The sequence below is a fragment of the Tenrec ecaudatus genome, chromosome 6 (genome assembly GCF_050624435.1).
Source record: "Tenrec ecaudatus isolate mTenEca1 chromosome 6, mTenEca1.hap1, whole genome shotgun sequence".
Lineage (NCBI taxonomy): Eukaryota > Metazoa > Chordata > Mammalia > Afrosoricida > Tenrecidae > Tenrec > Tenrec ecaudatus.
In genome coordinates, this window is record NC_134535.1 from 95771101 (window position 1) to 95795218 (window position 24118).

The window sequence follows — 24118 nt, forward strand, 5'->3', positions numbered from 1 at the left end:
TTATTTTTGAATGGTTATTTAACATGCCTTAGAAAAGTATTGAAAGTGCACAGAAATTATACGTATATACATGTACATGGAGCTTCAGATCATTGAATTCCATTGAACCACAAAATGTTTTAAGGCTTCTTGTGTGTATTTGTTTGTGTGTGTGTGTGTACAGGTAGCTTTAGTAAGTTCAAGAAAGTGATATAATAGATATTGGTGTGTGTGTATGTGTGTGTACATACAGATAAGAGAGAACTTCCAAAAAGTTCATAGGAATATTTCTCTAGCTTTTAATGCTGCTTTTTCATGAACTCTTTGCAGCCCCTTCATGTGTATGGATGTGTATGTGTGCAGTATCTATTCATCCCAAAGCCATTGCCATTGTATTGATTCCTCCTCATAGCAATCTCATACCGTAGAGCTAGAACGGCTTCTTAAGGTTCCAAGATTATTAATCTTATGGAAGCAGACAGCCTCATCTTTCTTCTGTGGAGCAGCCGGTGAATTTGAACCACTGACCCTGCAGTTCCCAGCTTAGCTCACTGCCAACACGGCTTCATTCATTTATACAGGCACAGATATACATAGGCACACGTGCGCGCACACACAAAAACTCACCTCTGTAGTATACATTTATGTTTTTATTTGCACGTTTCATAACAGTATAAAAATTAATATATATTTTAATCTAGACCATTAATCTTGTTTAATAATCATAGCTATTACCAGATCTGAGAACCTGCTAAAATATTTTATACTTAGTCAAATAGATTAGAATGAACTTTGTTCCTTCTTTGTTTTTAATGAATGCTTTTCTTTTGGTCCAGTAAAGCATTTTGGCCGTAGCTTTGTATGTGATCCCACATGGAATGGATTTGAAATAGTAATTAATTGCCAAAAAAGTGAAAGAACAAAGAGTATTGAATAACTGTAGCTCATAGGGATTTAAGGAAGAATGATTTCTGACAGTTACAGTACGGTGGGTCCTCATCATACCCACAAATTGCTTTGGCTTGAATTCATTGTTGTTGACTGTAGAATTTAAGTTTCTTTTAAAAACAAAACAAAAGACTGTGCTCAAATTTCTGTGAAAACATCTTTGTTCTGTTTTGGAGTGCCCGTCATATTAATTTCACAGAGCTTTGAGTCTATTTATCCTGATGGGAATAATTACTGTGTGAGCTCCAAATAATAGATGTGTCCTTTTTTTTCTTTTTCTAAAAAGCTGGACCTGTGATCTGCAGAATGCTGAGTTACCCCCCAACTCGCCGAGCTCTGATTGTGGGTTGTGGCCTCCAAATGTTCCAACAACTCTCAGGCATCAACACCATCATGTATGTATGTCTTTTTTGGCTTTTGACTGCAAAACAAAACAAAATGGTGATGGAGTTATTTTACATGGAAAAATAATAGGACTCATGATAATTTATTATAGCTATAAGCAGTGGGTTCTTCTGAGATATACTAACGTGGATAATTTTTTTTAATCTGATCAATGTACACGTAGAAAAGGTGATTTATTTTGTTGGTTGCAGTTGTTGACGGCAGTAACATCGTACTATGTCCAATATGTCCCTGCAGTTTAAGCTAAAGTATCATCCTCATACACTATTCTTCAGTGGCATTGTTAGCTGCAGTGTGGTGACGGCACTAGGAGAAGTATGTCTATGACCATGAGAGCATAGTAGTTGGGAGGAGATCAAGGAATGTGGTTGGGGGACACAGAAATGTCCTCCTTTTTTTAGTTTTCAGAGTCATTCTCAAAATAAGCTTTGCTCACTCTGACTCTGGACAGCCCTGCTAGATGGTGGAGTGGGTGAAGAATTTGTTATGTACTGAATCTACCCCAGTAAATCATGTTGATAGAGTCTTTGGAGTTCCTGAAATACACAGTCTGATGGAGTTAAGCACATTAGCTACTCACAGTTACATATATTGATTCAGGCTATGATAAGGGTCATTCAGGACTGTGCCTAGTTCTCTACAACTGGACGTTAAGACTTCAGGTAATAGAATTCAGCTTCGATCAAATTTGTGAGTTTTTCTGAGAAGCAGCTTGTTGGATGAAAAACCGCTGAGTCTTAGATGATCACTTCCTTTCCCATTGGTTAAAATTATTCTTTACAAACATAAGAATTAAGTAAAATGAAAATTTACCTGGTAAGTCATTTAATTTTTTTTCTCAAAAATGATCTGGGATATGACACATTTGAGAAGAGTTTATTAGTTAAAATGAGGCTTAAAACAATCATAGGACTTCAGGACCCCAATAAGTAATAATGATAACAAGGAGAAATGGTCACAAGTATATTTCACTAACTCATTGAGACTGTGCAATGAGAATTATATAATACAAGTAAATACTTCTTTGCCCTCTCTAATGGTCTCCGTCTACTCACCGGAGCCCTGGAAAAGCTCCTGTGAGTCAAGCCTCATCTTTTCATTCTACACTTGTCCGTCCCGCATGTCCACTCTTAAGGAACCTAAGACAGGTGGCATAGGCTGCCTGCCCTGTTGGGAGGAAAGGTATCAGGCCTTACTATTTGTAGCAGCACATTGAACCACCCCTAACATTTTAGCATGAATCATAATTTTGGGTAGCTTCCTTAAGTTGAAGCTTCCCGTTGCGATTACCATGTTATAGTGATAAATCAGTATCGCTTGAGCAACCACCATTTCTGAGCAACGCACTTAATATCGTGCTGACCACGTGTATAATTTGATGTATTTGTACTTTGACAGTCATGCTATTTATTGAAACAGAGTTTCGGTCTTGTTTTAACAAAGAACCTGAAATTAACTAACAATTGGGAATTTTTAGCAGTGGAGAGCACCTAGGTAGAAGTGTTAGACTGTAACTTCCAAGAGCACAGGTTAAATATTTTCTTCTTGTCTTCTCTTTTCCATTCCTGTACCACTTCATTTCATTCCCCCCCCCCCCACCTTTATCAGTTCTCTTCACGTCTCTGTGTTGGAGTACAGTACTCAGCATTTTGTCTGTCTGATCATTTCTCAATGTAGTACTTCATGACTATGCTGAAATGTGGGGACCTTCCTCTGCATGGTGATTCTATGGCATTATAAGAAAACTTAGCACCGACCTTTCACAGAATACAGTTCAGCACTAACCCTGTGGACTCGTGGTTTAGCAGTTTCATGTCAAATGGCTCCTGTTAGTGAAAATGTTTTGGTCCTGTCGCTGTTGTTCTGCCTTTTTAAAATCATTTGATTTGGGCAAAAAAGGTTTTCTAAGCAATAAACAGAGCATGAAGAACACTTCATTTATGTTCTTTTACATCAGGTCCTACTGAGTCAATGTCTCGTTTGTGGGCAGTGTCTGGAGCCAGTGTACTCCTAGTTGAACTGACTGTCACAGTCCATTTGTGATATTAGTGTTGAATATGCTCATTGAAGTTTTCAAATTTTAATAAAACGGTCACTTCTTGAAGACATCACTATGCTGAATTAATACCTCCATGTTATAGGATTAAATACTTAAACAATATAACCATATTAAGTAGCTAATGATTTTTTACAGTATATAATATGTTCATATTTTAAACCCATTAGATATTATGAGAGAGTATTCAACTGATCATTATCTGAATGGAAACGATAACTTGTGTAAAACGTGTATGTAATATTTTCTTTGTGTATATTGTGTGTGTGTGTGTCTACACACACAAAAAAGAGCTCTGGTAGCATAGTGGGTTATGTATGCATTGGACTGTTAATCACAAGGTTGGTGGTTCTTACCCACCAGCCTGACTCAGCAAGAGAAAATGAGACTTTCTTTTCCCATAAAGATACACATAACACAGAAATATAGGCATACATATACATATATAAATGTGTATCTTTCACTATTCTTGGATCCTGAAAATTCTTTAAAATAGAAAAATAATAATCCTTAATAAGAGCCTAATTATGAATGTATTTTCAGTAAAACAGGTTTTCTTATTAAAAAATACTTTTATGTTAACTCAGAGTTCTTTATATAATCTTCTATTGAATGGAGGATTTCTAAGTTCTTAAAAGTATATATTTCAAGCACTTGATTTCATTTTTATTAATATGACTTAATTTTCAGCATGTGTTTAAATAGATCACCCTTATTCATAGACAAGAAAAAGTAGAGCGAGTGGCATACTAACTTTACAATAAAATTGTTGAAACTATTGCACTCTATTGCAAAGACCAATAAAATATTTATAAACCTAACAACCTACTGTTGTAATCTAAGGGATTTTATCTGCTATTAGTAAATAAACCCTTCACATTATTGTTGTTGTTGCTGATTTTTTGTCGAGTCATTGTTTTTATATGGCCAAATATGTAGGAATACATGTGTGCCCACCCTCATGTGTCTTGTAGGTACGTAAGGTAGGTAGGTAGGAAGATAGATTCAGTGGGTCTTATTGGGTTTGATAGTTTTCTAGGAATTCATAATAATCTCTAGTTTAATATATTCTGATAAATAGATTATCAGTCCATCTTGGAGCTGTAGAAGGCACCAGATTTTTAATTGGAAAAATCAAGTTGTTATGTTTAAGTGGCTCACTTTAAGTTTGCACCAAAAACACACCAACAAAAGAACAACCCACTGTCATCAAGTCAATTCTGACACATAGTCTGGTGCGAGTGGGAGCAGCTAGCCTCATCTTTTTCTCACAGAGTAGCTGGTGGGTTTGAACCACCTCTCTCTCTGCATTCATCCCACAGTGCCATGAGGCCTCCTTTACGTTTGCACAGTGAAAGAATCATAGAGGAGCCTGAAGACTGTTAGTTTTTGAGTGAGCTTCAGGTAAAGAGGATAGTGGAAGAGTAAATGTCTTTGTTTGGATACCAGTCTTCTCCATTTAAACCACTCTTCCTTCCAGAGCAATATTCTCTGCATCCATTTCTCTTCTGCTTCTTCCCCTTTGTATCTACGTGAAGAGGGAAGAAGTGGGTAGCCGCATGGAATCCTAGTTGGGCGGATCATTCTGGCTTTACCTTAATATGAAGTGCGCTTTTCGTCCATTGTGTTTAAAAGAAGTAGTTGCAGCTCTTGGAAAATATGTTCTCTGTAGGACCCCCACCGAGCGCTGGTGGCGCAATAGTTAAGGACTCTGCCACGACCTGAAAAGCTCATGCTTTGGATGTGCCGAATGGCTCTTCAGAAGCAAGACCTGGTGATCTGCTTCTGTAACACCCGCGCTTGTCACGTGGCCTCCCTTTAACTCAAATAGACTTGGTGGCGTGTAATAGTAAAAGCCACAAGGGTAACAGCTAGCATTTGGTGAACATTAAATGTCGTGTACTAATCGATATTAGCAGGAAAGGAAAAAGGCACACTGAAACACGTTTAAGCTCCTCTGATGGAATTATTATCAGGATTATTACAAATATTTTTGCTGATTTTTATATATAATACTGTGAAACATTTTCATAGGCATTATCTATTGACATTCATTAAAAGAAAATCCCCTTACATGGGCAGTGCTGTTTTTTTTTGGCATCTGTCTACCTAAGCAAGTGAAAGTTTAAAGAACTTAAGTGACTTGATGATTATTCAGCTAAAGATTTATAGCTGAGGCTGGTACCCGATTCTGACTCACAACCACATGTGTTACCCTTTAATTGGAGGATTCACAACTGGCTAGCTGAAACTTATATTAAAATGTGGTAAGGTAGGTAACAAATCAGTTAATGAAATTTAATGCTCTCCAAGGATAAAAATATGAAATGCTTTTTTAATTGTGGGGTAATAAAATTTCATCTATCTCCAGAATCATAAAACTCATTAAATTATTAAATTTTCTGGTCTCCAGATAAGGCTATACACTATGGACAAACCAGACTGATGGTTGTATGAGTCATTTATATTTGTGAATCATATTTAATTAATTTAATTTTATATGTGTCATTTTCTGGAACTGTTCCATTTTCATTATATTTTATCCTCAACAAGCTCCCCTAGTATATATTTTTAAAAATCATCATGCAATCAGGACGCACAGCGCAGCAAGCAGCCATGGCCAGATGGTGGTAAATAAATGCAGAGGGAAATAAAGGTGGCCGGAAATTATGAAGCCAAGAAGAGGGGTTTTTACCTTCCATGGTTGTAATTCCAAACCTGCTCTTGCTCTGTTTGAGATCCATAACAGAAAGCCCACTAAATCCAGGCTGCCCCAACTTCACTTCCTCAATAAGGCTCTGAACATAACTTTTTAAAATATTGAAAAGATAATAATCTTTTCTTGTAATATTTCAAAATGAGTATATTTATGGTTACTTGTACTCACTGGATTCTAGACATTGAAAGATGGGAAATGTTCAGAAAGATGAGTATAATATTGAGCCAAGAATTAGGAGAATTCGTTTCAAGGTGCCTCCCCCCATGGGACTTCAGGCATCTCAGTTAATTGCCTTTGATCGGTTTAATTATCTGGCAGCCAAAGTAGATGGACTTCTAATAACAATTTGAGGAACAAAGGCGTTCTAAGTAGAAGTGGAAGCTAAACCAGTTTTGAAACATTTTCATGAATGAAAATTATCGTACTGCAGGAGATCTATTTTAATCTAGAAAGAAAAAATATATTTTGTTAAACTTATTTGGGGAAGACTTATTAAATGCTTCCATGGCTGATTACTTTCCTTGGTATTTAACTTCTTAAATAGTAGCAACATTTTTATAACCCGAGCATATTTTTGGAGAAGGTTAGTTTTGGGTCCAAGGTTGCTTGCGTCTCTTTATCTTCAGATTTTGTTGTAGACTTATAATCTGATGTGAGGGAACTTTCCTTTGCTTCCATGTTGTTAACAGAGTAAACGTATGTCCTGTGAACTGCAATGACCTCTCCACTCCAGTGAGCACATAAACGTGCCAGAGGAAGGATGTGAGTTCTACCTCTCGTCTAAAACCATTTTTTCTGGTGCAGATAGGTCAAACAGATCAAAAAGTTTTCATTATTTAAGGCTCTGAACAAAGGCGATTTCTTAAGGAATTATCAAACTATTCTTAGTCACGGTCCGTTGTTTTGCACACCTGTCTTATTCTGAGTCCCCCCAAAACACAGCTTAATACAAGAATAGGATGCAGATGATTTTGTTTGGCGGTGCTGCCAAGAGCCATGAGTGCAGATGTGAGGAGGGGGAGACAGAGACGAGAAGAGAGAGGGTGAAGGGTTCATTGGTAGGCAAGTTAGCACCGTCAACAGCTGGGGCTCCATTCCGATGAACAGCGCAGAAAGTGCCCCAGAATCCGCCTCGTCCTTCAACATAATGGTCACCCCTGTGGACGTTCAAATGCCAATCTTTCTGGGCTTTCATATGTGTAATCTTACTTGATAATAGAGCTCTCAAACTCAGGAAGTTGACATAGAATTGTCAGGTTCTACAGGAAATTTCATGTTAGCTAAGGTGACAGGCCAGATATATTTTTGGAAGAGCACTTGCTCAAAGCTCTGTGTCTTCAAATATGTAGAAAATAATTTTATGTAGTTTGATGTGAATTTTCCTCCTATGGATAGAGTATATTCCACTTTAGTAGGAAAAATAGAACTGATTACTAGAGTTTTACACAAAGAATGCACATATTAAATGACTTTTTTTAAGCCATACAATTCTTTCATATTTGTTTCCTATGCTTCATCTATGTGTATATGTTACTTATGTGAGCACAGTATATGTGAAAATAGGGTAAAATGTGAGATTTATGTTAAAGTGTAAAATGCATTTCTTAAACAGAATACTTTTTTCTTAACATAATTCCAGTTAATTTGTCCTTTCACAGGAATATTAAAACTGTATACTTGTTAAAGTATTCATTTATGTATGATTTTAACCAATTCGTACTGTGTTGTTGGTAGAGGTTCAAAGATTTATAAACTATAGTTATTGTTTTTGAGATTTTATGTTCTTTATTAGATGGACATACAAACAAATAATGACAGTGTAGTTTTATAAAAACCAAGATCATATGCTGTGGGAATATAGAGAAAATAGTGAATTGTGCTACCTAGGAAAAATGGGGGACAAATATAAATGATTTTTATTTTCTGGGCAGACACATAGCTCGTCAACCTTTGGGTTTCATTCTGAATCCACCACATTTACGTAGCTGCATAAACTCAGATAAGCTACTTCTTAAAATTTCAGTGATCTGAAAATCACAAGTAATAATGTGGTGAAGTGAGATCTCCTGTATGGTTCAGGTCCCCTGGGTGTAAATAAGTTCATATAAATTGAGGAGGCAAGAATTTAGAGCAGAAAAATCTAAATGTGTATCTCTCTTTAACGTGTTAACCAATCTCTGGCTTTGGTTGCTGTGACTGGGGTACATATCCTCTGCTTTTCTCTCTTTGGAACCAGGAATGGGAAGACTTAAGGTCAATCTATTGAGTAGACTTCAACTTAGAAGTACTTCTAAGTTCACGGTGGCAGAGTGAGACACCACATACGAACAAAAGCAAAGGGAGCTCTTGAAGCAAAAGAAGGAAGAAGGATGCACACATCCAGAAAGAAGCAGGAAGAATATAGCACGCAGGTTGAATAAGAGACTCCGATTCTAATTTCTGACACCCTTTCAGTCTCATCTCTGTTTTCAGTCTTTAGACTGTATCCCTCTTCTGTAAGCTCCCCCTCCCCACGCTCCCACCCCCACTTTTTGAGCTAGATTTGAGTGGGCTACTCTTACTAGCTTGACACCTCAGTGAGATGCTAGAAGTTGCCAGCTGAGCATATTAACCACCTACACCACCCGGGACCTGTAAGCATATTAAGAGAATCAAATTGAAGAAGTTGAGTAATCAGGATTTATACAGTGACTCTGAGTCCAGGAAAGGTGTCACAGGAGAAGGGCAGCCGGGGTGCAGAGGTTAAAGATGAGGCGGTATCCTTCGGGTAGATAATTCAGGAGAGCAATGGAGATAGAAAGACATGCCTAGGGTCCCTGAAATACCAACCAAACTGGATATTATTCTCCCTTATTGTTTCTTCTTTCCTACATAGCCCTGAGCATGTCTCTCATACAAATACTAAAAGCACCAGGTAAAATTAGCTAGAATTTAGTCAATGCTATTTTGTTTTGTTTTTGCTGTTTCACAGCTAGGAAGAGAGGGTAGTATTTTAATTGGATCTTTCTCTGTCTGATTGTGTGAGATTCTTCCTTAACTACTTTGCAGATAGGAAAACGAAAGCCACCTCATGAATCTTTGAAAACAGGGCCTTTCAAAACCCTGCTACATGAATCCTGATCTTTAGAGGGGGTGACAAGCTTTAATAGCATTTCTATTGATTTATCCTACCGAATAAGCAGGAACTCTTTAGTTTGTAACCCCAAATTCTGCAGGTTACATATCTGGGCTCTTTCCTCTCTCAGGGCAACTGAAGATCTAAGTTAATGTGTTCTGTCCAAGGTTGTGATTACACTTCCTGGGCCTGATAGAATTGCAAGATTTCAGATGCTATTAAGCTGCCTGATGCAGAGACAAATAGTCTGATGGCATGTCAGTCTTCTGGCAGGCAGGAAAATGAACAGTGTCTCTTGCTGGGCCATCTTAATTTATTTTGATAAGATTATTTTTACTAGACAGATTAAAAGGTATAGAACTAAAAAATGAGGTGATCCTACTTCCATTTCTAGGAAAACACTCAGTATCAGAAAATGGAGCATTTCTAATGCAGATTTAACTGTATGCAACCCCTCAGCTGAACTCAGAATAGCAGGCAGTTAGTCCTTCCATTGTTCACAGGGTCCCTAGGAAGTGGAACCGCGGGACCACACCTGAAAACAATATACTTGTGCAGTTTTAACTTTAGTTTCCTGTGGTTTTCAGTTTAGTTTCCAGCCTCCTTCCAGATTTTCCTAATGAGCTGCCGTCAGTACCCCTAGGGCTCTCTTCTCAGCTACTGTCAGAAATATATTTGAGAAATTTAATCATTTATCTAAAATGGTTTGAACGGGCCAAAATTAGCCCCAAGCAAGTTTCATTTAGGAAGTACAGGGTTTTTACATTTGTTGAAATTCTCATGAAAGCCCTCATTTCTAGGGAAGACCCTGCTTCTTAGAGCTGGCCTGCATTCCCCATAGTCCCTGCTACTCTCCGTGACCTGGCTCCACTTAGGCCTGCTGAGTTTGTGCCACATGCCCTGCCATCAAAATGCAATTCAATCTGTTCAGGACTAAGCTGAGATTAGAGCTAACAATTAGATTACTCTTGATTGTAAGAATAGGGAAATAGTATAATTAGTATGACAGCAACTAGAGGACATTCTTAAAAGGTTCCGTTTCATGCCTCTCTTTCCACAAAGACCTTCATTTCTTCTTCTTCTTCTTTTAGAGCCTAAGTGGGCAGAGATGCCATTTGGTTCCTGTCCGGTTTCCTGTTGAGGTAGAGTGTGTTGTAGCTGACTTTGGAATTGGATAGTCCTATCTAATTTTGTTGTTAGGAATAAGTGACATCTCCAATTTAATACTCTAGTGTGACTAGCTCACAGCAGGTACCTCCTTATTTATCACCTAATATTCTATTTGGTGTCAGACAGGCCTGGAGTCAACTTTCTGCTTGTCTCCTGTCCAGTTGTCTGACCTTGAGTAACTTACATAGCCATTCTGCCTTAGCTTTCTCGTTTGTAAATGGGGTGGTAAGACCGTTCTGGGGTGATACGTTTCCTCTTCATTCATACCCATTTCAATGTGTGGAGTTACGTGCAGGGGTAGTGAATTATTTAATATTGACTCTTCTCGACAAAGACCTTCTTCTGCGTGGGTCTGGGAAGATAGTCAGGGATGCAGAAAGGATTCGCCTATAAGTAAGTGTCAGCAGGAGTCCCTGGAATGGCGCCCTGCTGTGTATAAAACAAAGCCCCAGGGGCAAACAGTCATCTTTGACTCTTCTTTTGCTTACTCCCCACATTCATTCTTCAGCGAGCCTTAGATCCAGAAGCATGATCCCCAAATTGTACAAGGTCACTCTTTGCAGCCCTGTGATACGTTTGTATCCGTTGAAGGAAACATCAGCACTCATGACCTACCTTAACAAGCAGTGTTTGTTTGTGGTTTTAATTATTATTGTTGTTTCTGTTTTGCCCTACAGGGAGTATGGGGAAAATCAGATACAGGAGGAGTGCTTAAGAAGCAAATACATTTGGAAGCTTGTCCTCTATTGAAAACCACGCGCCCTTCCCCTAGCTTCACCACTACAATGATCACCTGCCCAAACCATCATTGCATTGCCCTTAATGAATGGATTGCAATGGCCAGCCTCCTTGCTGGTCAGCCTGCTTCCGATCGTCCTCTTTCCACAAACATTTGAAAACCCGACCCCCCAATATAAATAAGATTACAGCTCTCATACTAAAAAACACTCTGATAGCTTTCCATCACAGTTTTCCCATAGTCCACAGGTCTCACCCAACTGGCCCTTGGTACTCCGCTCACTCATTTCCTACCACCCACCCTTATGTGCTAGGTCGTAGCTGTACCGGAAGGATCCCTGTTGGCCAGTACTAAGCACTTGTCTGCTAATATCTGGGTCCCTCCATGCTGCAAAGATGTTGCAGTCTCTTCCCTAGAGAGTGAAGCCTTGGAAACCTTATCATACAGTTATGATCTAGGCTGTATGGGCTCATCTTGAAATAAACTGATTCCATGGCACTGGGTGGGGTGTGTGTGTGTGTGTGTGTGTGTGTGTGTGTGTGTGTGTGTGTGTGTTAGTTTTAGCTGTGGGGATGCGTTTTTCTCTTTGTTTCTCGATTTCTCCAGATTCATTCCCACATTAGAGACTTGCAGTTTCCATTCCTCTGCATTGAGCTATCTTCTTCCAGACCTTCTTTGAGGTCTAGTCTGCCTTTTTCATGTCCGAATTCCAGTGTCCCCACCTTGGATTTGCCTTGGCCTGATTGGAAACAACTGCTTGCTGCTATTAAAATCACGTCCCTCCCTCTGTTTCCTTCATGGCATTTTCCACTACCTGAAACCACCCAGTTGGGGCCAGGGCTTTGAAGAGCCTTGCTGTCAGAGAGCATTGTGATCTTGATGATGCTGGATCAAACCTGATACTGGGTTAGTTGACCTCCCTATTGACCTAACCTGAATTTGTACTAGCTACAAGTATCTCTTGCTCCCCTGGCCTTTTAAATATTCATGGTGGTCTTTTCTTTTTCATTCATTATTTATCTTTTTATATTATGATTTTACCCTAATCACTTTATTTCTATTTTGTTTTTTATTGTTCTGTTGGGTTTCCCAGTTTGTGGAGCACAGGAAGAGTAGCTGCATAGACATGACAGACATGACCACGAATGCAAGAGCTGACCGGGGATGTAGGGGTTGGGGTGGAAGCGAGTGGAGGGGGGAGGGGAAGAGAGCACTAGAACTGATTGCGGTTATACAACTTATTTGAAAAGTGATTTGGCAGTGTGTGGGGGGGTGTTTTAAAATTGATTGTGGTAATGATAGTACAGTTCTTGAAATGATTGAAAAATTGAATTATTGAACTGTATCATATATGGATCAGGTACTCAAAAATTGTAAAAAAAAAAATCACCCTGTTGGTTTACCTGTGAATTTAGTTCCATGCAAGAGAGACCTTCCTCTTTCTTGTTTACCTTTGAATGGCATTGGGCACACAACAAGCATTCAGAACATATTTGTTCCGTTAGAAATTCAGATCAGTGCGGCTTCTGTTTTCCTTCATGACCACATGAGATAGGGATGATTATGCTTCCACTGCTGCTCTTTTTTCATTTTTGTAGTAAAATTTCCCTGAAAATTTAAAAGGTGAGAAGATTCTAATTGGAGAATTATTTAAAACACACATCATTTATCCTAGTAACTTTCCTTCTTCAGTAGTTAAATTGTAGCCGTATCTTTTCTTTACTTTTTTTTAAGTATCTGACTTTTCCAAATTCTTATTGAAACCGATTTAACAACTGCAAGAAAAATCCCTTTCATATATTTTCTCCTTTACCTGACTCCCTAGATCAGCAAGCGTCACGGTTGGAGACATCTTGGAGTAATATATAGTAAAATCGAAACCAGCCTCGTGTACCACTCAGTCCATGAATCCACCAAGCTGAAAACAGCTTGGAAGGAAGGTGTTGACGTAGCCTCTGGGTTTACTCTCGCACCTTTTCTGCAAGATGAGTGAACTGGATTGCTAAATTATGCTGTGCCAGGTCTGTCTGCAGCTCAGTAGAATGAAATTTTGCAGCCATCAGAAAAAGAGGGAAAAGAACAACTGCGTGAAAATCAAAATGGCATTCCGAACGACGGGAGCTCAGTGAAACTAGAATGTTATAAAAGCATCATATCACACAGTAAATAGAAACTGCAGGAGTACTGTAGCAGTTCACAGCTGTTCTCAACCTGTAGGTCGCGACCCCTTTCGGGGTTGAACGCCCCTTTCACAGGGGCTGCCGATTTGTAACATTAGCAAAATGACATGTATGAAGTAGCAAGGAAAATGATTTTATGACTGGGGAGGGGGGTCACCACACATGAGGAACTGTATTAAAGGGTCATGGCATTAGGAAGGTTGGGACCCACTGAGTTAGGATGGAATCTAAAAAGGAAACTTACACGTCTGTGAGTATTTATATGCTGACTAAGGAGCCCTGGTGATGATGCAGTGGTTAAGTGCTCAGGTGGCAATCGAAAGGTCGGTGCTTTAAATTCAACAGCCGTTGTGTGGTTGATATGGTGATCAGCTGCCATAAAGATCACAGCCTGGGAATCCTGGGAGGCAGTTCTCTGTCTTCTCGGGTCACCATGAGTTCGAATCCAATGAACAGCCGTGGGTATATACTGACGCGCGCATGTGTATGTGTGTGAGAGAGAATTATCTCTTACACGAATCTTTATAGAGCCCACCACTAACTAATTTCTTTTCCAAGACATTAAATTTAGTTGGAAATTTAAAGTCATCTCCCAATAGAACTGATGTGCTATTAAGCTCCTCTGCAAAGTTCTCTTATGCCTTACCACCTTTGATGGATGGAGAGAAACAGTAGAATCCTTGCTATTGTGGGAAGCCTTGCTGGTGGAGTTGGGTAATAATTGGACATCTAACTGCAAAATCAGAGGTCCAATCCCACCAGCCACTTCCCAGGAGAAGGATGACCCTGGATCTGCATCCATAAAGGTTTACAGCCTCACAAACCCTATCTAAGGTCACCCTGACTTGGAAGTGACTCAGTGGCAGTGGGTTTGTTTATGTTCGTTTTATTGCTACTATACAAAATATTCCAAGTTATAACTCAAAATGTCAAATATATTTCCCCCATATCTGCAGCATTCTCCTACCCTTATCTCTGTAAGAAGGAAATAAACGTGCAGAGACACTCCAAAGGCCAAGGGTCCTCCAGGTGTAGATGCAGGGGTGGCTATGTGGGCCATGTCTGCAGGTAAATAATGTTGTAGCATACAGGTGGCAACACCTTGGCATTGGCAAGGGCAGTTATAGTAATGAGGGTTTGCTCCAGAGGATGGTTGGTGATTCTTGCTTGGAGAAGGGAAAAAGAAAACGTGATAGTTGAGTGGCTGAGCATGAACTGACTGTTCCCATGGATAGTTGTTGCAGAGTTGTAGATGTTGGTGCATAAAAGATTGTCTCTAATATAGGCATATTGGTTGAGAATTGAAATGATTTCTAAATCAGAGAAGCAGAAATGGCTAGAGGGCTTCCCAGCATGACTCATGCAGTAATATATTTGTTTCCATGTGTTCATTAGAAAGCCAATTTATTAATTAACTTTGCTATTAAAACTAAATTGCTAATTTAGGTTGCATGTGTAATTCCTATTTAATTGGTTAATTGAAAAATATTAGCTACTTGGTTATTTTGGCTATCGAGTAAGAATGAAATGTTTTGACTACTTTGCACATAGATTATTAAATGAGTAAAACTAGTTTCCTGGTTTTGCTGATTTTTAAAAAAAATTTTGTCGTGCATTGGGTGAAGGTTTATGGAGTAGATCAAGGCCAATGTGCGGTTGAACAATTGTACGCATTTTGGCTCATCTCACTGATTAAAGTCCTGATAGTGAAGCATCACATACCCACCATTTGTGTTTCCTATTTCCATCCTCATTCCTTTACCCTTCTGTACCACCCTTTTCTTCTCAAGAGGTTGATTATTCAAAGACATGCCTACCGCATGAGCTCTATTGTTCCCCTGTGGACCTGTTTATTGATGAGCCCAGAGACAATTACATTTTGCACCTGAGGGAGACTAAGGGCTGTAGTGTTAGGGGTTCCAAAAGCCCCTCTTCGACCAGTCATAGATTTTGACTTCAGACCGCATCTTCTCCCACTCTCTGCAGGACTTGCTAAAGGGATCCCTTTTGGGGCAGTTGGAAGTGGTGGCTGGGCACCAGCTAGTTCAGTGTTTCCTAAAGTGGGAGACAGCACCTCCTAGGGACCTATACTTTTCCTGGATTGTGGGCTATACAGTGCAAAAGTTTTTCATTGCCAGCAGGGTGCTGAGTAATGTTGTGTTTTGTTTTTTCCTGGAAAGGGGATAGTAAACTAAATATGTTGGGGAACCCATGATTCTAGTTTTCCTATTCTCAAGGATGGGCACGCTGATGTTTGCTTGGCCCGTTAGTCCATTGAACTAATTTTTCCAGTGTTTTTCATTTGTATCCCTCTTCTTTCCTCCAGAGAGAGAACAGAATGTGCATGTTAGATGACTGTTCTAGGATGTAGGGGTATATTTTTAAAATAGGAAGGTTTTTTTTTTTAGTGCACTAGGAGCCCTAGTGATGTGGTGGTCACCAGTTGGATTGCTAATTGCAAAGGCACCAGTTCTAAACCATATACCACTCTGCAGGAGAAAGATGAGATTCTCTACACCGGTAAAGAGATAAAGTTTCAGAAACCCACAGGGGCAGGTCCACTCTGTTCCAAAGGGTCACTATGAATTGGAAACAACTCAGTGGCAGTGGGATTTTTTATTTAAGACCATAGACTTGAAATTGGATAATTTATGCCACTGAGATGACACAGTTTCTACATATACAATTCAAGGACATAGACTACATTTTTTAAGTCGCATAGTCATGCTCACCCCTCTTTTCTGAATTGTTCATCTTTTATTAAGATAATTTCACAGGCACCTAACTTTCTTGTCTAATCTTTCTAATTGCTGTTGTTAGTTTGATCTCAAAAGATCATTCTTAAAAGTACAAGGCAGAAATTCTTTCCTAGATTTTCTAAACTTTAACTCACTGCCATCTAGTCCAGGGATTGCCAGCCTTCTGAGACGGGAGAGCGAATCCTGTCCATCATGCAATTTAAAAATCATTTGAGAGCCCTTAATATCATTTTACAAATAAATGAAATCACCATTATCTGGATAATATCCTTTACATTTTTTTTCATTTTACTTCAAAACCACACTTCTTTATTAAAGGTGCCACATCCGGGTCTCGAGCATCAGTTTGTCCACTCCTGATCCAGTCGATTTGAACCCACCAGCCGTGCCTCAGGAAAAAAGATGAGGCTTTCTATTCCCAGGAGGGGCTCCAGTCTCAGAACCCCACATGGACAGTTCTATGACAGTTAGGGGCCAGTGTAAGGGTATTTCTGATTCTTGGTTTTAAAGGCTATATACTTATTTAAAAGCTGTTGATATTTTTTTATTTTGAATTTAGTTTTTGTTTTGGAATTACATATACAAAAGTACTGTAAAAGGTACCACTGGTATAAGAAGAAGATTTTGTTTCTGCCCTTTTCGTCCTTCCTTCCTATGTTCTTGGAACCCTGGTGGCATATGTTTTGCGTTGGGCTGCTAACTGCAAGATCAGCAGTTTGAAACCACCAGCCAGCTCCGAGGAAGAAAGATGAGGCTTTCTGCTCCCATTGAGTTACAATCTTGGAAACTCACAGGGCAGTTCTACCTTGACCAAGAGTGTGTCTATGAGTTGGCATTGACTCAATGGCAGTACGTTTGGTTTTGGTTTTCCTATTTCCTCCTGCCCAGAGGCAACTTCTCTCACCTGCTTTAGATGTTTCTATTGATATTAACTTCTGCATTTCTAATATAAATACACACACACATATATCCATAGCATACTGTTTGCAGATGCGCTTCCGTTTCTGTGTTGATGTTCTCTTCGCTGCTGGACTGCCCATCTTCTGTTTGGTCTGTCATGACACTCCACACTGCCCTACACTCTCCTCCACATAGTTTTCTCCACTGTAGTAAACAATTACCGAATTGTAATTATAGTAAGGGTCAATGTTTCCCCTCACTAATTCTTTTGACAGAGCAGTAGAACTGTGAAAAGACTGTGTATGTTCTCAAACACATCAGGAAATCCATCCAATGTGCTTTTCCACGCTTTGTCTCTCTTGCTGTCATGGTCTCCAGGTAGAGCTACAGGGATTCTTTCTACTTCTCTTCTAGTTTCAGGCTGTTTCCTGGATCCCTGACCTCTTTTCAGCTTCATTCCTTCTTTTGGGTGCTGGTTTTTTTTTCTTTCAACAATAGCTTTCTTTGAAAAACTCAAGGGAAGCAAATATTTTTGAAACCCTGAAAATCTTTATTCTACCCTCAAACTTGATTTTTGTTCGTCCTCAGAATTTTTAAGACAGATTTTCATTTCCTCACTTTTAGACTGTGTCCTTCATCTTGCCTGGTGAATTTAAGTGGGTAGCCTTGACTGTTCATCATCTCTAGAGAACAAATCCGTTTTTGCTTTTTTCTCCAGGTGAGATAAGTGCTGAGGATGTAGGGGAGTCTAGTACAGCACCAATGAAACACGCAACTTTCCTCTAGTTCTTTATTGTTTCCTCCCCCCACTCCCCACACTGTCATGATCCCAACTCTACCTTACAAGTCTGGCTAGACCAGAGGATGGACACTGGAACAGATCAGGCTGGAAACACAAGGAATCCAGGACAGATGAACCCCTGAGGACCAATAATGAGAGTAGTGATACTAGATACCAGGAGGGAAAGGGGAAGATGGGGGTGAGAGGGGGAACCAATCACAATGACCTATATATAACCCCCTCCCTGGTGAACGTACAACAGAAAAGTGGGTGAAAGGAGACATGAAAAAATAATAATAACATAAACTATCAAGGGTTTGTGAAGGAGGGAGCAGGGGGAGTGGAAAAAAATGAAGGGCTGATACCAAGGACTCAAGTAGAAAAAAAATGTTTTGAGAATGATGATGAAAATAAATGTACAAATGTGCTTGACACAATGAATGGGTGGATGGATTGTGATAAGAGTTGTACAAGCCCCCAATAAAATGATTTGAAAAATAATAATTTTTAAAAAGATTTTCAATCAGTCTTCTTGTTTCTAGCCACCATGTTTGATAGCTGATCTCTCTCCTTCTTGAACCTTTGTAGAGTTTGGTCATGAAAATCATCTTGTTTCTTGTTAGCCTCCTTCTCAGTGGGACCTTCTGTTTTAGTCCACCTGTGTCAACCAGTTAGCACTTGACTGTTCACTTGACATTGTCAAACACTTCTAGAGTAGTGTTTTTAATCTTAAGGAAACAATATACCAAGTTTATAATTCCAGTGTTTCTCTGAAAATAAAAATATTGTGTATTATTTAACATGTGTTCTGCATTTAATATCTTCAAAATGTCTAGAATTTTTACTTTTTTTCCCAACTCATTTGTGCCATGGAGTCTAGTTCTTTGGCTCTGTTTTCGACATCTCTTCATTTATTAAAAATGCTTGTTCTCATCACTTATACAAGAGTACAAGAAGAGACTGATACTAGACTTGGCATCTTCTCAAATCAAATCAGTACATTTGCATATAAAAAGTAGCATGAATTTACTTTATTGATCCCTCCAGTATGAATAAGATGTTTCACACCAACTGGTAGATAAAAATTAGACCATAGCATAGCACATATATTAGGGCTTTTTTGAAATTAAGTTTTGTTTAGGGGTATGAAAAGACTTTTGACTCTGGATTATTAAAATAGAAGCTGTTATTTAGGCAAATCATATTTTCCTTTTTAGTGATAATCACTGTTAGAGGAAAGAATCTAAATGTGCTAAGTAAGTAACAGACTCCTTGTATATGTTATTAATGTAAATTTAATTTACTTTGAATTCTGTGCACTTGATATTAAGTGAATCAAATTATATATCTAATTTAATTTATCCCTTTATCTAATTCTTATCTATTCTGTTTACTTGAAGTTATTTCATTAAATTACTTATCATTCATTGGTATGTCCTATTTTCCCATATATCTTTGTATTTCAAATTCCTGGAAACTGCACAGGAGTTCAATAAATGTTGAACTAATGCAGTTGTGTTTTTAGTATGTGCTGTAGTAATTAGTACACATAATTAACACTGTTGGCTGCTAACCAGAAGATTGAAAATATGAATCCACCCAGTAACACATCAGTAGAAAGATCTGGCAATCTGATAAGAAGAATAGCAGATATAAAAATTCAAAGCCATTGCAAATTCTGTATACATGATTTCACTACAGCTCTCTGGCCTGGTCACCATTCATGTGTTTAACATAGTGACATTGAATAAATTTGTCAAATGAACCCAAGCATATCCTGTATGTTTCCAAATATTTTAATATCAAAGTCTATATTCAAAATCAAACACCAGAATGTGCCTCATTGGTATAACATTTCACAAATACTTCTTGGTTTTGGAAAGCAGTTTTTATAATGACAATAACAAATGAAATATTCTTTTCTTGATACTTCATTATTTTTTAAGTTAGATTCTAACCACATAGAATGAAATGATATCTGAATTACTAACCATTTTATTAACCTTATTAACTGTCAGGAAATCTTGAGCCAACTTGTGTTGTTATATAGTGAAGCTTTCCTATTTTCAATGGCATTTGAGAAAAGATGTCTGAGAACATGTTTACTCGCCTTCTAGTAATCAATTTATATGACCTCTGCAATTTTGTTTTCTTTGAACTTTGAATATTAGTATAAGTATTGGTGATATCTATCACACCTGTTGAACTATGCTTGCTATGGTCTTCTCTGTAATTCAACTCATTGTGATGATAATTAATGCCACTGATTTGCCCTTTTTCATGATGTGCCTAATCAAAAGTGGGAATGGAGAATCCCCTTTTATGGTGAACAGCTACATGGAGAGAACACTTTTATGCTAAATAATTTTGTGTTGCTAATCTTCATACATTCTCAATAAATGTTAATGAAATGAGAACGGAGGTAACATATTGATAAAACTCTTTCAAGTGCCTATGAACTGCGATAATATGTTTGCCAATAAATTCTATGCTGGGAAAGTGAGGAAATGATGGTTGCTTTTGCAATCATATGCTATATGAAAGGGTTGCCAGAAAATAGATGTATCTCATTTTCTGAAATAGAAAGTGGATGTAAATTTGTAAGATTTAAGATTTTCTTCTAGGTATAGAGTAATTTTTTTAGAAACTTATAAAATACATACTCTCATAAAGAGAATAGGGGAAACTTATTACTGGACTCAAAAGCCACTGATTCTGATGCATGAGCTATGGACTTCTGACGGACAAGGATCTTGTCTGTTTAAGACGCTTGCTGTGGTGTCTATTACTGTGCCATTTACATGTGAACAAATGCCATGCTTTCGTCCTGGAGGTACTATAAATTTTAAAAGGACACTTTGATGGATTGCTCTATCAAGTTGGCCGCTTGCCCGGCCATCTAGCATCAGGAAGAGATTTCACTCTGTGAATGAAATCTCCAAAACAGTTTCACATTTAAAGTTAGAGGAAGATCTCATTTGCAAGACAGCAGAGGTAATTTTGTCATCTATTTCGAATTCTTACCTGGGAGATGTCCCCAAAGCTTAAGGAGCAGTGTACCAAAACACCGTTGCATACTTTGCTCATTTTACATAGGCTATAAACCATAAACTTCCTTCTTATAAAGGTTGGAAACATAAAGCATGCTTGGATTTTTAAAATTCACCCTAATGAAAGTCTGTGTTTTTGAAGGGATATGCATTGTAATATAAGCCTGTGAATCTTTCCAAATCTGTAGCCCTAGGTCTATGTGTAATACTCTTTTAAAAACTAACTCTTCCGATTACCATCAAGTACTTCTTATTCATGGTGACCCCATGCTTGTCTGGGTAGACTTGTGCTCCACAAGGTTTGCAATGTTGCTTTGTTGTTGTTGTTTTTAAAGTAGATTTCCTGTTTTTCAGAGTACATGAACCTACCTAGGACTTCAAAAACTGATTGAAGGCATATAAATCAGAGTTGTTGCCATTTTCTCATAAAATATTTTCTGTCTTTGAGTAGGGATAATTTTTTAGTGACAAAGGGTTATTAGTATTCACATACTTTAATAATTTGGGGAATTTTATTGTACTGTGAGGGACATATTATATTTTGTCTTCATGTTCTGAACATTATTTGACTTCTCAGCAGCAAATTCCAAGCCACTTTTATTTCATCCTTCTGAGTATTAAAGCGTCCAAGAAAATAGATCAAAAAGCCTCCGCCTAGATTAGGGTATGTGTCTCATTTTTACTCTTATCTGTTCCACTCAAGAAGTTCTACATCATGTATACCTAACACTGGGTAAGGGTGTTTAATGATATTAATATGGTTATCTTGCATAAAGTGGAAATCATTTATTATTAATCTTTCGATATCAGGAAAGTGGGATGGGTGTATGGGTGAAGTCTGAGACAAGAGCTGTGCAGTAGTAAAGACAGAAGTAAATTAGGAAGGCTCAGAAAGGATCTGATGATTTCCTTCATGAGGGTGAACTTGATTGAGTTCCTTAAGTCTGATGCTTGGAGTTTTAGATGAATGGAAGAGAATGTGTGGTTGAACTAGTGCTAAGTACAGAAAAGTAAACAGCAGAGGCAGTCATGGTCCCTGAGGTTGGTGGGTTATGCAGGAAAAAGATAGCATTGACAGTATTACATAAGGTTCCTATGCCCATAGATTTAACATATTTGAAACATTGAATCGTGGCTTAATGAAAGTTGCAGTTCAGCAATATTGGGAGGATGGTGTTCGTGTGGGCAGTATATGGGGTAGGAAAGAGAGCTCAATCTTTATCTTTTTCAAAGGGGTTCTATCAGTAGGAATTGATGTTTAGGGAAAAATGAGGAGCCCTGGTGACATAGGATAGTGGTCATGGATTCAGCCTCTAACAAAGGAGGCCGGCAGTTCAAAATCACCAGCCTCTGCAGGAGAAAGGCAGGGCTTTGTCCCTCTTGTAAGGAGTTTCCGTCTCTGAAACGCACAAAGGCAGTTCTTTGTTGTCTTATTGCCTTGTGAGTTGGCATCCTCTCAGTGGCAGTGAGTTTGAGTTTGAGGGGAAAAGAGACAGAGACTGACAGACAGACAAATATAGCGGTAAAGGCCAAGTGGGCAGGAAGCAGTGATGACTTCACAGCAGGTCGGACAGGATGGTATAGAAGATTGCTGCTTTTTAGCTCTTAGCTTTTTTTAACAGCGAATGCCCAAATAATTGACATGAAAGCGATTCAGCCATTAAAATGATATTTCCTGAGCCATACTTATAAGCTTTGGGATATTTATACTTGTTCAAAAGTAAAGAGAGTTGTTTAAGATTTCTGAAAGTATGCAGGTGAATGTTATTGATTTATTATAATTATAGAAGAAGTAATCAAAGTCACTGAGATGTACTACCATGCATTTTTTTAAAGAATGGCATTCTAAGTGGGAAAGTGGGAGGTTTTGAGGCTCATCTTAACCATGTTCTGAATAGTACCAGATAGATATTTTAAAATGTACAAGAACAGGAATTTATCTGTATATGGAGTAAGTCTGGGTATTCAGTACATGCACTATCACTACCTATTTTTCATATGCCACATTCCCCCGTGTGTATGTTGACCTTAATAAATAGAGAAGGGCTCTTTTGCTGTGGTCTCTCTCTCTCTCTCTCAATCCTTTCTTTCCCCCTCCCCCCTCTCTCCCCTCTTTCTCTTCTCTTCTCTATCACCTTCTCTCCTTAATAAAAACCCATTTGGATCACAAAAATAAATAAATAGATAGATAGAGAAGGATGGTTTAAAGAAATCTTCCTTGGCAGGTTCTCTACAGTGTATTCATGTAGATGAACAAAGAAGCTTGTTCTTCATGATTAATATCTATGTGGAGTCAGAAAAAGGTGAAAGTCTTTCAACTTGTTAAATGACTGACTGAGCTTCCCACATGCTTCCTGCCACCAGGAAAGCCTTTCAGTCATTGTTTTTTTAAAAAAAAAATTGAAAAAGGTATTTATTTTAACAAGAATAATAGCTTTATATTCAGGAATATTTTGGTGGTTTTTTCTGAATTGTGACACAGACCAAAAATATAGACTGTTTTAAAAAAAACATTAATTGTTTATTTAAGATAATACATCATTAACATTCAAAAGAAGAACTGTCACTTTAACAAAGCATTTTTATTATCTATCATTGATGCTATTTGCCTTGGTAAACTATCAATACATATAATTTTGGAGCTTTATACCTTCAAGAAAAATATAATTTTGACAGCTTTAGTGTAGACATTCAAATAAGTATCATGTTTTTGTTTTTCTCATCCCCTACATTTATAATTTATATGTAATTTTTATAAACAGCTATGGTTATAGTTACAGAGTACTTATGTTATATTTTACTTCGTAACCAAAGGATAATAAGCATTGAGGTACTAAGAGGCTTGGAAATAATTTGTTTTAATTATCTTAATTTTTAAATTTTTGTGTAATGCCAGTATTATACTGGGAAGTCAAATAGATGTTTGTGTGACTCACTATATTGCAATATTTACTTTATTACAGTGGTTTGGAACCACACATGCAATATTGCCAGTGTATCTTCCTGCATTTAATAAAGAAATCTTGCATTTGTAAATGTTTAACAATAAAAACTCTTCAGATATCTTAATATGTTCCAATGGTATGCATTACAAATAGATATAAAAATATCCAGAAGTATCTATAATGCTACAAATACATTGGTGTATAAATGAGTTGCCAGTGTTCCTTACATACTTTAAAAATTATTAAATCTTTTATTGGATTTATGTGCAGTATTTTCTACTTGTCATGTTTGGAGTAAGTGACTGTCCTATTTCAACATTGCTTTAACTTTAATTTAAATGAGATTTAATGGGAACCTTATGTTTTAATCTG

The 24118-nt window shown here is 38.0% G+C and overlaps 1 protein-coding gene across 1 annotated transcript in view; it reads left to right on the forward strand.

Moving 5' to 3' along the window:
* The window catches only part of SLC2A13 (solute carrier family 2 member 13), a 380204-nt gene that overhangs the window by 179302 nt on the left and 176784 nt on the right, over positions 1-24118 (forward strand). The window contains exon 4 of the mRNA XM_075551886.1: positions 1214-1322. Within this exon, the coding sequence (XP_075408001.1) occupies positions 1214-1322 (109 nt within the window). The remainder of the gene's footprint in view (positions 1-1213; positions 1323-24118) is intronic.